This window comes from Mirounga angustirostris, unplaced genomic scaffold (assembly GCF_029215605.1).
Source record: "Mirounga angustirostris isolate CCGP_5_RB_7025 unplaced genomic scaffold, mMirAng1.0.hap1 SCAF_12, whole genome shotgun sequence".
Lineage (NCBI taxonomy): Eukaryota > Metazoa > Chordata > Mammalia > Carnivora > Phocidae > Mirounga > Mirounga angustirostris.
In genome coordinates this window covers 18,598,109-18,612,235 of record NW_026991720.1, presented here as the reverse complement: position 1 = coordinate 18,612,235, position 14,127 = coordinate 18,598,109, and the positions used below count along the sequence as shown (strand labels likewise).

General features: G+C 43.2%; 1 protein-coding gene across 1 annotated transcript in view; it reads right to left on the bottom strand.

The window, feature by feature from the left end:
* The window catches only part of SLC35B4 (solute carrier family 35 member B4), a 37,916-nt gene extending 30,546 nt beyond the window's left edge, over positions 1–7,370 (bottom strand). The window contains exons 1-2 of the mRNA XM_045864242.3: positions 7,052–7,370; positions 429–542 (exon numbers count right to left, since the gene is read on the bottom strand). Coding sequence (XP_045720198.1) covers positions 429–542; positions 7,052–7,128 — 191 coding nt within the window. The 5' untranslated portion in view covers positions 7,129–7,370. The remainder of the gene's footprint in view (positions 1–428; positions 543–7,051) is intronic.
* Positions 7,371–14,127: the final 6,757 nt, after the last annotated feature.

Sequence of the window (14,127 nt, the reverse complement as noted above, 5' to 3'; positions counted from 1 at the left end):
TTAGTATATCACGAGGCTGAATAAGCACCACTTCTGTTTATTCCCCAAGCCCATTCATTTTTAAAAAGGACCAGTAATACCACTCTTAGTGTATTTCATAACTTTACCAACATGAGGCTAGCATACAAAACTATTAAAAAACATTGTGGTCACACTAAGCCTTTTACCAACCATATATTACACACATACACACATTGTAGTCTCCGTCATAATTATTTTGTATTGCAGTGGGAATTTTATTCTAAAAACAGGCTCCCTGGAGTCTCACAATATATTAAATTCAGAAAATGAATTACCATTATTATTCTACTAATATCTTTGACACAGATCTTATAAAAGGATATCTCATACCCTATCTAGTTACCAGAAAAGTCCTGAACGTCTTTAAAAAAAAAACAAAGGCTAAAAGAGACTTCAATGTGCCATACCTTATTGGGATAGCTGGCCGCTTCCTTCCCAAATCAGCTTCAAAGAGGAAGCCTTCCACAGCAATAAATAAAAATTGTGCAAATGTCACAATGTTCCCGCATCCTGGATGCTTCCTGTGTAGTAAAAAACAAAGAGGCAAATAATGTACAAAAAGTTGAGATAAAGGGCACCAAGACTTGTTATATTGATAGTTTCAAGTAACAGGGAGGACCGATTTCTATTACCCACTGTCCTTTATCTCAGATTTCATATCCCATGGATCACACACATCTATCAATAGAGCTCACAGAGAAGAATGTCAAGCTTGCTTATTTCACTCTTCCCTAGGTGTAACAGGCCATGAGTAAGAATTGTGCTAACACTCATTCTCAGAACTACCATACAACTTTTCTAGTAAACTGTGGGAAATTGGTCGTATGTACTTGGGATACTCACTTCATCGAATTGGCTTTAGTCAGAATCCTAGTCAGCCTCAGCAGCAAAGCCCAAGCACAGAAATATGCTCAGGTCTCCTGGAATGTTTACATAGCCTCCTGACCAGGAACCACCAAGACTACTGTCAACAGAAGACATGCACCCATTGTTGGTGACTGGGACATCACCTTAGAGAAAGTCCCCCTGGGGGCAATGATTGGTTCTTGGGGTGGGGAGATTCATACTCTTTTTTTGAAGTATCAAGCATTCTTTTTTGAAGTATCAAGTATATATAAATACAGCACATGAACCAGTATATATCGTATCTCTGGGGGGGTGATTAGAAAAAAATGTCTACAGACAAAGGGTCTTTGGCAGGGGTAAGGAGAGATAAGGAGAAAAGGCTGAAGAACACTACTATCATCTACTGTTCCCCACAGCCCTGAACACAAGTATATTAGGTACTCCACAAACGGTGGAATTGAATCGAACCTCTTCAGTGATCCACGTAAGGGCTGAAGAGTCTTCCACAGTATCTGTTAGGAACATATTTACAAGGCAGAAAAAGTCCTTCTGACCTCACTCTTGAGACACTCTGCGAAAAGCCGGTTACTTAAAATGTTTGTGGTTTGGAGTTTGTCCTCCATCAGCTTCTGCTCAGTCACTGGAAGTACAAAGTGACCAGTTGTCTCTGTTTCCCTGAAGCTTCCAGGTTTCTCAGGCTTCATATTCCGTTTTCTCATCTTATCAAGGACATTTATTTACCAGAGGCTAGTGATGAGATGATTACTGTATTATAAATGTACTATTACATCTAATATAATGTTATTTATAAAAACAACCTCGTTCTCTACTGGTGTTTTTTTTTTTTTTTAAAGATTTTATTTATTTGAGAGCGAGCGAGCGAGAGAAACAGCATGAGAAGGGAGAGGGTCAGAAGGAGAAGCAGGCTCCCCGCTGAGCCAGGAGCCCGATGCGGGGCTCGATCCCAGGACTCCGGGATCACGACCTGAGCCGAAGGCAGTCACTTAACCAACTGAGCCACCCAGGCGCCCACTCTACTGGTGATATTATTATTAAATAGCAATGTCAAGTATACAGGTTCTTAAATACACCCATCAGGCATAAAATAGATAACCCTGAACATAAGCCACTCTTGTGTGGAGCTATGCTTACCATCTACAACAACTGCGGCTACTCTTTAGGCTCTATGAGGGTGTTCTTGAAAACTACTGCTTTATATTCAACCATTTCTTTTAGCATTTATGTTCAGGGGATACAGGGTAAACATTGCAAGAAGCCATAAACAATCACGTAAGACACTGACCTCATTCAAAGAGCTAATTAAAACCATTAGCCTAATTATGAGTGACAGGAGAAGGTACTTTAGCTCTACCTAGTTCCTGGCACAGTGCTTTTCAGCTCTGGTTAGGCTGCTCTTCATTTATTTATTTTTTTTTAAGATTTTTATTTATTTATTTGACAGAGAGAGACACAGCGAGAGAGGGAACACAAGCAGGGGAAGTGGGAGAGGGAGAAGCAGGCTTCCCGCCGAGCAGGGAGCCCGATGCGGGGCTCGATCCCAGGACCCCGGGATCATGACCTGAGCCGAAGGCAGACGCTTAACCGACTGAGCCACACAGGCGCCCCAGGCTGCTCTTTAGAAACCCACGTGCCTGGGGGCGCCTGGGTGGCTCAGTCGGTTAAGCGGCTGCCTTCAGCTCGGGTCATGATCCCAGAGTCCTGGGATCGAGCCCCGCATCGGGCTCCCTGCTCGGCGGGGAGCCTGCCTCTCTGCCTACTTGTTCTATCTCTCTGTCAAAATAAATAAATAAATAAAATCTTTAAAAAGAAAAAAAAGAAACCCACGTGCCTGAGGAGCACCCTCCCCCCCCCCCCCCCCCCAGTTCTGCTCAGACTGCTGTGGGGTAGGGCCCTGGAACCTGTACTTTTCAAAGCTCTCTGCTTAATTCTGAGGTGCAGCCAGAGCTGAAAACCACTAGTGTAGGTCTGGGGAAAGTGCTGGAAGATGTGTGTGGGACTGTGTGTATGCACCTACGTAAGATGTGCAGGTGATTCCCATATGCTATCACAGGGCTGAGAACCACCCAAGGTGGTTAAAATTACACAATGACAGGCAGGATCCAGTTCTCTAGAGTGGAAGTTAATTACCCTAAGTCTTGTTTCCTTATCTTTAAAATGCGAACAGTATTAATGCCTATCTCACTGGTTTATGGTAGAATAAACAAGCCAGTCCCTGAAAAGCACTTAATAGTGTGCCACAGAGGGAAAAAGGCAAAGACTAACATTAGGATCTTGCACCCTGGAAGGTCTTCAATTAAATAAAGACATTTATCTTGACCAATTTTTCTCACCTATAAAGTGCAAGTGATAGATCTTTAATTTTGTAATGAGGATTCCATGAGAAAATGTAAATTGCCAACACAAGACTTAGCCCAAATGGGGTTCATCAAGCTTCCCTGCTTCCCACCCATTTTTTTCTTTACCAAAAGATGAGGCCAATTCAATTAAAGAACAATTGAGGAGAACATACCACATGTAAAGTTAGGTGCTAGGGAGCTCCCAATGTGACGGAGACCTGAGCCCTTAAGGAGATGACAATGTAATGAATGAGGCAAACATGAGAGTATGAAACAGATAAGAACCCAGTGCCACACAGGGAAGGTGAGGACCAACGGTGTCCAATTCATCTTCATGCCCCGCTCTCTGGGCCCAGTATCTGGCCTTCACTCAAGCGGCTGAATGAATGTGAGGGTGACCTAAAATATTGTATGAAAGATAAAAAAATCATTTATTTCTAAAACTGACTCACTTTACAAGTGTATACCTCCCACGATTTTTTTAAAAGGCATAATAAATTTTACCTTTATTTTACAGAGGTAGTTGTAATTATGCCCATTTCATTGCTGAAGACACTGAGGGCCACATGGCACTGACTCGGGGAAGTCTCACAGGGCCACAGGGCAAATAAGTGATGTTTGCAGACTCCATTATATTACTGTTTACAATTCAGTGTTTTTTACTATGGAGTTGTGCGGCCATTACCATTTTAGGATACCTCCCAAAGAAATCTCATACCCATTAGGGTCCCTCTCCATTGCCCCCTCCCCCATCCCTTGACAACCCTATTTTTTTTTTTTTTTGGTCATTATATGTATTTTTATTTTTAAATTTACATTCAGTACAATTCATTTTTTGGGGGGGGTATACAGTACTAAGAGCCTTGACAAATGCTTAGGGTTATGTAATCGCCAACATAATCAAGATAGGGTTCTACCAGACAAACAAGTTGACAACCCTATTCTACTTTATGTCTATTTCCACAGTATTTTAAAATATCCCTAATGTACTCACATAATTAAATTTTTTAAAAAAATCAACTTAGCTTTTCGGGAAACATACTGTTGTATGGCTATCAATGGAACTATCTGTTTTAACTTTAGTAATTCATTTTTAAAACTTCAATGTAAAAACTTGGATCCTTTTCCCTAAATCACCTGTTTTCTTGAACTTTACTCCTTAGAAATTATAATCACCAACTGCAAAGTTTCTCTTACTTTGAATTCTCTTTGGCAAGCATTCAAATTTTTACTTCAAAGACAAGCAACTTTGAAGAGAAAGAAGTTTATGCCTTTCATATTTCTTCTTTCAGATTTAGGAAACTTCCTACTTGAGTCAAAATGATGCACTTGATTGTAAAATAAGATAGGAAAAAGAAAATGTTTCAGATTGTGATGTGTGTGCATCCTGTTTCTAAGCTCTTTCAGGAGGGAGATCAAGGCATCCATTCATGACTTCATGTCTGTTTTGTACACTGCGTGGTGCTTTTTATTATAGATCCCAATTATAGATATAAAAATCAAAAAGAAAAAAACTAGATTTGTTTTCCAATTTGGGGAAAATGGAGAAAAATGTTTCCTTCTCCCTATAAGTCACTCTAGCATTTCCATTTATACTTAGTGTTCTACTTGGCACTTACTAGGGCACATAATGGTTCCAAGGAAGCCATATAAGAGCACAGTTCCTGCTCTATAAAAATTTATGAGCTTTCCACTGAGATGTCCCAAGATAAAGTAAAAAATTATGAGGCCCAATCTACAAAGGACCTTAAAGACCATCTGGTCCAACCTGCTCTTATTTTATTGATCTTTAACAGAGTAAGTTGTGAGCTGCCCAAGCCAATCAGGAAAAAGCTGCTATTCAGTCTGATGTACACCACTCACTGAATATATAAATGTACCCCTCACCGCTTTATGAAAACCCATTGCTGTATCCAAAAAGTCAGATTTACAAAAAAGATAAATGAGGAAGGTTTATATATAAATTCTTCTAAGCGTTCTAAATAGAAGCTCCTATAAACCACCAAAACATTCTGTAAAGTTAGATTTATCCACAACTTTTCAGGAGTAGCTTATAAAACAAGGTTTACCCTTACTGAAACCGAAGTTGTTAGAGACAAGAGGAAGTCAGTTTGGGGCACCTGGGTCCTGGGATAGAGCCCCGTGTCCAGCTCACTGCTCGGCAGGGTCCTACTTCTCCCTCTCCCGCTCCCTCCCCCCACCCCGCTTGCGTTCCCTCTCTTGCTGTCTCTCTGCGCCAAATAAATAAATTAAAAATCTTAAAAAAAAAAAAAAGTCAGTATGCTTCAGGTGCTTTGCACGTGCACTTCATGAACCCTTCGAAACCCTGTGAGGCTGGGAGAGCCACCACTGGCCTTTCACAATTCAAAGAACAGACTCAGGAGATCAAGTAATTTAGCCAAGAGCTCACACTTAGTAACGAGGGCCTTCAGGTGCTAGCATATTATGACGTCATACAGCCTTTGGCAGGATTTAATTTAATGGCATATTCAAAGCAAGTATTATAGTTATATATATATTCATAATATATTATTCTGTGACCTTCATTTCCATGGCTGGCCTGATTTTCTCACTTTTTAAATATTTTTAAATCAATTTCCCAAATGACCTTCCTTTGAAGTGTACCAGACTGACAAGCGGATACATTTTTAATTTTTTTTATTTTTAAACCTCTCTCCAACTATGCCCCAAATAAGTGGCAGATCTTTATCAACACTTCCTGCGTAAGATTTCAAGCTCTGTAATAGCAAAAACTAACCCACACCTTAAGTAAACTGATTGCTTCAGAATGACTAATCAATGGTATCATGAAAACAAAATAAATACACTTGTAGTAGGCTCCAGGTGAAGCACTGACCAAAATTCTGTGGGCTGCTCAAGTTCAAAAATAACAGGGAGGTTGCAAAAGGTACTGGACTAGGGTGTAGGTATCTTGGATTCTAGTTCTGGCCCTGCCACCTACAAGTAGTAAAAGACCACCTAACTTCTTGGGACCTGTTTCACTTTCAGTAAAAGAGATTATACCTCCTGACCTATTCGGAACACAAGACTGTTCTGATGGCCAGGGGAGATGTGCAGATTCAGCTAAAGGAGGACCCAACCAAGACTTGAGATTCAGTCCTGAGCCTTTTCTCGTCTACCTGTTGTGTTTCTATAACAACAGCTCCACTGAACTTTGCACATTACTCAACTCTGAGTGCCACCTCAACAAAGCTAACCCAGCTTCCCTTTGGGAAAGTGTCATAATCATTCTTAATTTATAAAGTTACGCCTCGAAATGCATGTTTCTCAACCCAGAGACTGCAATATCTCAAAAGCTGGAATTCTCTCTGGTCAAGTGGACGGGCCTTGTGAATAAGTTAAGAATCCATTCGACTACATCATCGGGATGTATGTTTGGGTCAAGCACTCATAACCATCTCTAAGGCCAATAAAACAAATGCGTTAGGGGCCACCTTAATGAAACTCACTGCTGCGAGTACAAAATCAGACTGCGTTAGACGTCAAAGAGCTTTGCTCAAGTCAAACGTGTGGCATTAACAGGATCGCGAAAAGAGCTGGAGGAGCCCTGGGTTCTGCCACGAGCTCCCTGCCGACCTCGGACCCGTCACGAGAAAAACTCTGCAGCCTTCCATCCCCCAGGGTGTGGAGAGCGGGTGAGGACAGCAGCACCCCCGGCGCTCCCCTCCGAGGATGCGGACAAACTGGTGGGCAGGATAGCGGCCAGCGCGCAGCACCACGGAGCAACCGCCTCCGCCGGGTCCCAGGCCGTCCCGCCCCCGCCCCCGCGCGCTGCGAGGGGGGTCCGGCCCGCGAAGGTCACTCACCGGGCCAGGAGCTCTAGGAAGATCACATTACTGCAGCAGCCTGCGAACACCAGGCCCACCGCGAAGGCCGGGCGCATGGCCGGAGCGGTGAGAGGAGAGCGAGCGCGTAGATGAGGCGCCCGCTTATACCGCCACCCCAGGAAGCCGGGCTGCTGCGTCCGCCGCCGCACAGAACATCCCCACAGTGCCGCAACGCTGCTCTCCTTCGGCGCCGCCGCCGGCTCCCCTTCCCCCGCGGCCGCCACCAACGTAGCCGGCCGAGGAGCTGTAGTTCGCAGCCAGCCTGGGCCCCATTCATCCGAGGGGGCGTCCCGGTCCCAGCTGGACTACACATCCCAGGATGCTGCGCGCCCTCACGTCAGGCTGTGTGGCGTCCCGCCTCAAGGTTCTTCCGCTAGAGAGGAGCGTGGGCCGAGGTGCCCGTCATGCCTAGCGCGGAAGGAGGCCGCTGGGCTTGCTGGGAAGTGAAGTTCCAATGCTGTCAACGTGGTCTCTTGCGAGGCCGCCGAGGGCTCAGAAAGGAATTCGTCCCTCGCCGTAACACCAAACTCACAGCTGACGGCACTAGAACTACAGACCTGATGGATTGTCGGAGGTGTTATCATCTGAAACAATTCTCCTGAATTGAGTGAAAGTAGAAATCCCTGTGAACTCGCTTGTCTACCTCTTGAAAAGAACATTAGACTAGAATCTTGGCTCAATCCCTAATCAGCTCCACTATGTCAGTCAACTTCTTTGAGCCTGAGTCTCATCCTAGGTAAAGATAGAAACAGTAATGCCTATCTTACCTGGTTCTGTGGATCTTGTTTAAATGCAGGTTATGATTCACTAGAACTGTGGTGTGTCCTGAGATTTGGCGTTTCTGGCATGTTCTCCCGTGACGCTGATGCTACTGGTCTGTGGACCACACTTTGAAGAGCAGATGCCTATAAAACAGATGACTCGAGAGACCTCTCTATCCCACCCCTCCTACTGGTTCGGGGACTTTGTGCCAGCCAACCTGTCCTTAGTCTCTTCCCTCCTCATAGCCTATGATCCTGCTCAAACAAACTTACTTTAGTTTTTCATTTGGCCACCAAGTATCTTTAAAGAGCAATCTAAATTCATAGTCTTTGCTTTTTACTCTGATCAAAGCCCAATTATGGAAAGCAGTCTCATTCAGACTCCTAATGACCTCTTAATGGTCAAAACCTTATGCCACGTGCTCACCTTACTTGATCTTGCAGTGGCTTTTGACAATGAAAGCTCCATCTTCTTGACATTCTCTTTCCATCTGCTTATAAGACATGAGTCTCCTGTTTCTCTTTCTACCTCTCTGACTTTTTTTTTTTTTTTCAGTTTTGTTTGCGGGCTTTTGTACCTCTGCCCCAAGTCTACCAAATTTCCATTATTTGTCCCTCTTCTTACTGCCCTAAACCCTTCCTATTGGTGATCTCATCTCTGTAACTTCAACCATCATTATATGTAACTGTGAACCTATGTGTGTATAAATGTACATGTACAACCCCAATTTCCTGTGTGCCTTAAATAAAACTTTCCAACAGCTTATTTGACTTCTTCAGCAATATATCCTGTAAACCCTTCAGCTTAAGCATATACGCAGCTCATCTACCCTTCCATATAGGCTCTTATTTCTTTCTTTTTTTTTTTTTTTAGATTTTATTTATTTATTTGAGAGAGAAAGCACGAGCAGGGGTTGGGGCAGACAGAGAGGGAGAAGCAGACTCCCCGCTGACCTGGGAGCCCAACGAGGGGATCGATCCCAGGACCCTGGGATCATGACCTGAGCCCAAGGAAGACGCTCAACCAACTGAGCCACCCAGGTGCCCCGATAGGCCCTAATTTCTATTAAGGACATTATCTACCACCTATTCTTTTTGGGCAGAAACCTGAAAGATTTTCACAGTCTTCCTCTCCTTCCCACCACAAGTTATTTGATCTCTACATCCTGTCAAGTATGCCTCACAAGTATATCTAGATTCCAGCCTCTCTATCCACTTATCCTCCTGTGAAAGCCTCTGAACATGTCTTGGTATCTTCAACCTCTGTCTTCCTCAAACCATCCTCCATGCCGTCTCCAGACTGTGTTTCCAAAAACTCAAACTATGTCACGCTGCTATTCCAAAATGTCTGTTCCAGTTGTCTAAAGCTGCATAATAGACCACCCTGAAGTGTAGTGATTCAAAATATAGTGTAGATCCAAAAAAGAAAAATTCTTTCTTACAGTTCTTTATGTTATACACATTCAACACACAGCAAGTCTATTCTCCATTGGAGTTTCTGATGCAGTTGTGGTCAGATGTCAGGTGAGGTTGGAGTCACCTGAAAGCTTGACTGGGCTGAGGAACAGCCCTCTCCACACGGTCTCTCTTAGGCTGTACTTCTTCACAATACTGTGGACTCAGGCTAGCTGGACTTCTTATATGATAACTGACACCCCTAGAACAAGTTTTTCAAGAAATCAAAGCAGAAGCCGCAGTGGCCTCAGAAATCACACAGTGTCACTTGTACCAAGTTCTATTGGTTTCATTGGCCTCACCAAATTCACTGTGGGAGAGGACTAACAAAGGCATCAGTTGGGTGTGGGGCGGGAGGGCATCTCTGAAGACTAGCCACACAGCACTTCTTGGCACCTTGTGTAAAATTTATCCTTGTAGAAGATGTACAAGCATGTCACAATCAAGCCTCAGTTTACCTCTGTAGTTTCATCTCCTGCCATTCTTCCCAGTGTTACCCAGACCCCAGACTCTTGCCACATTAAACACTCTCTGTTTTCTGAGTTTACAATGACTTTCAAAATTCACATCTCTGCACATGCCGTTCTGCCTGCTCAGAATACCCCCCTTTCTCCTTGGTCACCTCCTACTCATCCTTTTATGGCAGTAGAGGATGGTGGAGCAAGTAGATATTTCTGCACTGTGCAGAGGAAAGGTCCCCTCTCAGACACCACCTTTCTGTGTGTAGGCTTTCAATGCACCATTCCTGGCTCCTCTTCTATCTGTAGCACTCCATCCATACCACCTGAACAAAGCCATGAAGCATGTTGTATTGTAGTTGTCATATTCATGTCTGTCTCCCCTGTAGGCCATGCCCCTTGGTGGACAAAACCAAGAATAACTAATTCATCTCTTGATCCTTAGCATCATATACAGTGATTGATACATACTATGTACATATGCTTTTTTGTTGAATGAATGAGCTTTGCTTTATTATTTGAGTCAAATAATTTGTACCTCATAAATTCAATAAATATGTACATTTTATTAAATATTTTTATTAGATATTACATATTTTCAGCATAACTAATTTTTAAACATCAAAAATGCCAACATCAAAAATGCACTGCTCAATTAATTTGCACAAACGTTGATCTATATAACCAAGACCCTGGCCAAGAAACAGAACATTACCAGCATCCCAGAAGCTCCTTGTTTCCCCTCCCAATCACTAATCCCCCCTAGGAATAACCACTTTTCTCTTTCTAGCACCAGAATTTGTTTTGCCTGTTTTGGGACTTCCCATAAATGGAATCATACAGCATATTTTCTTTTGTTTCTGCTTCTTTCACTCAACATTCTGTTTCTGTTTGTTTGTGTTGTGTTGTTGCATGTATTTGTAGTTCATTTATTTTCATCGCTCTCCAACATTTCTTTCCATGAATATACCACAAATTATTTCTCTCTTCTGCTGGTAATGGGCATTTTGGCTATTATAAATAGTGCTACTATGGAATTTGTTGTACATAGCTTCTAGTGAACTTTTAAGCACATGTTTCTGTTGGATATGAGTATATTCATCAAGGTCTAGTCAAGAAACAGAAATCACACAGTAATGAATGGGGAAAGTTTTTATAAAGAGTTACAGACTAGTAACAGAGAATTCATTACTATAAGGAGTTAAGAAACCCCCAAGATGATACAAATAACAGATACGAGGCGCAGCTATTACTTAGGACCAAGGCAGACAACCCAAGGAAGGAACAAATTTGGAAGAGGGCCTTCTTGAGAGCCAAACTGAGATTCACTCACTGAAAAGAGTGTGATTATGGCCCTCTGGCTAGCAGAGAAGTTCAGTGAGCTGCTGATCAAACTCGCTGTGAGCGACCCCCTCTGGGGTCTAGCTGGGTCACTGGCCAACTCATCAGGAAGCTTCCTGGGGGTATTGTACTTTCTAGGTAGCTGGCTGGGGTCTGGCAGAACTCTCTAGTCACCCTCTGTAAGGGTACTGATGAACTCACTGAGGTGAGGGCCACAGGGTACCTTTGGGGCTGCAGGAACAAGAAGAGAGGGACAGCACCAGAACCCACAAGACAAACCACCCCCTCCTGCTCTGCTCCCATAGCACCCATTGGGTCACCTGGCAGAGGAAAGACACCCATAGCATCCAGCTCCAGCCCCACATGCAAAGCCATGAAGAGTGAATTTGGAGCTGAGAGGCTGCAAATCAACAACTGGGACACCCCAGGGGATTTTTAGCGGTCATTTCAACTTTAAGATTTTCTTTGTTTTGGGGTGCCTGGGTGGCTCAGTTGGTTAAGCCACTGCCTTCGGCTCAGGTCATGATCCCAGAGTCCCGGAATTGAATCCCGTCAGGCTCCCTGCTCAGCGGGGGAGTCTGCTTCTCCCTCTGACTCCCCCATCTCGTGCTCGCTCTCTCACAAATAAATAAAAAAATCTTTAAAAAATATATTTTCATTGTTTCATCGTAAAACCAAAGTTATGCAGTATAGGCAAGACTTCATCTCCCAGACTTTTTCTTCTTTTTCCCCTGAGTTCAAAATTCTAGCATCCTTGAATGAATAGAATTTCTTAGACAGCAGCCGGGCTCAAGGAGTTCAACCTTCATACACCCCTCTTCCCTGGTGAAGAAGGACCTATCACTTTGGGCACGTTCATCATCTCTGCCTCCTTGTTTGTCAGCAGGAAACGCTGGTTTTTAAATGGTTTTTAAAAACCATTTTTGCTTCTAGTGCCAGCCACTCAGACATATTTTGAATCATTTATAAAATCCACTTAACCAAGTTGTTGACAAAAAAATTAAGTAAGATGACTCCTGTGGAATAGTGCTTGACAAGTGTCCTCAAGTTGATAATCCTACAGAGATTTGTCACTTAATTTTTTTTTAACCTATTTTCCAGATGTACCACATGAGGATGATTTTCTTCTCTCTATATCACATAAATCTTGAGGTGCTTGGAGCTGTGTCCTGGAAAGACACACTATAAATATACTTAAGATATTATTTATAAAGTCAAAATATTTCTGTTGCTTGTTTCAGAGGTCAGATTCAAGCAATGCCCCAGCGTATTGATAGATGTATGCACTCTAGCTTCTTCAAGGACATTATTCAAGGACAGATTTCCTTTTTCAGAGCACTACATTAAGACACATAGTTTTGGAGTTTGGGCTAGGAAGGCAATCTTCCCGACCAGAATGTTAGTGGCAAAGGTCGAGGACTTTGTCTTATTAGCCACAGTATCTTCTACATCTAGATATGTCTGGCTTAGAGCAGATGTTCAGTTAATAATGATTGGATGGTAGGAAGGAAGGAAGACAGGAGGAAAGAAAAAAAGGAATGGAGGGATGGAGGGACAGACAGAGGAACAAGTGGAGGGAGGGAGGGTGGAAGGGAGAAGGAAGGATCTTCAGTAAAACCAGCTCCTTTTTAGGGAACACTTTTTTTAAATTTTTTTTAAATTAGAGAGAGAGCTCAAGCAGGGGGAGAAGCAGGCTCCCTGAGGCGCAGTCCCAGGACCCTGGGATCATGACCTGAGCTGAAGGCCGTCTTAACCAACAGCCACCCAGCCGTCCCTTTAGGGAACTTTTATACACAAACAGGAAAGGGGTTGAAAGTGCCACCTGCCATGGGAGATACGACTAACAATCATTACCTGAAGCGCCTAAGTGCCACCAAGCGCCAGTCCTTAGTACCTGGGGCTGTAAGCCAGCTCTGGAATGGCAGGAATCTTGTCTCCTTGATGACATATGTGCCTTGCAGTTTCCTCCTTCATTTCTGTTTAAACTGATATTTGTTAAATTGTATTATTGAATTGAGGCGGAAAATCTAACTATGAGGAAAAGACAGTTACACTACTTCTAGTAAAAATGATAGCAGAGAACCAAGTTTTCTACATGGTGTGACATGTCTCAGAGTTACTTACTGCATTTCCCCTCTCCCCGCCCAACCCCGAATGACTGAGAAGATTTTAGGGGGGAAAAAAAAAACCAGACCCATGGGATCATTTAATTTCAATTTCCCTACACTGGTTCTGTCACCTTTTGCCCAACTCAGGTATTAAGTGCGTGTGAAGCTGTCACTAACCCTTGTCCTGAAACATGCTTTGATCTGTTCCGGGGTGGGGGGCTGGGGGGAAAGCGGTACATCACAATGTCTGACAATTTCAGCTTATGAAAGCTTCCGCACATACCTCATCAACCCCTCCATCAATTATGTAAGGTAGATAGGGATTATTATTCCTGGGAGGAAATCTGAGGGTTAAGAAGGTTAAATGCATTTTCTAAGGCTCACAAATTTCAATGCATGTGGGGCCAGGCAGGTCAGGTACATGTGCCAAACTGATTTTTCAGGTAAAGGTGTGAAACTGGCTGCAAAACATAAGAATTTCGTCGAGGAATTGGAAAGTCTGTCTGGATACATTCAAATTCACATTAGGGACGCCTGGGTGGCTCAGTCGGTTAAGCGTCTGCCTTCGGCTCAGGTCGTGATCCTGGAGTCCCGGGATCGAGTCCCGCATCGGGCTCCCTGCTCAGCGGGGAGTCTGCTTCTCCCTCTGACCCTCCTCCCTCTCATGCTCTCTGTCTCTCATTCTCTCTGTCTCAAATAAATAAAATCTTAAATAAATAAATAAATAAATAAATAAAATAAAAAATAAAATAAAAATTTTAATTGTTTAACATACATATAACATAAAATTTACCATTTTAATCCTTTTTAAGTGTACAGTTCAGTGGTATTAAATACATTTATACAGTTGTACAACCATCACCACCATCCATTCCCAGAGCTCTTTCATCTTGCAAAACTGAAACTCAGTACCCACTGAACAATAACTCCCT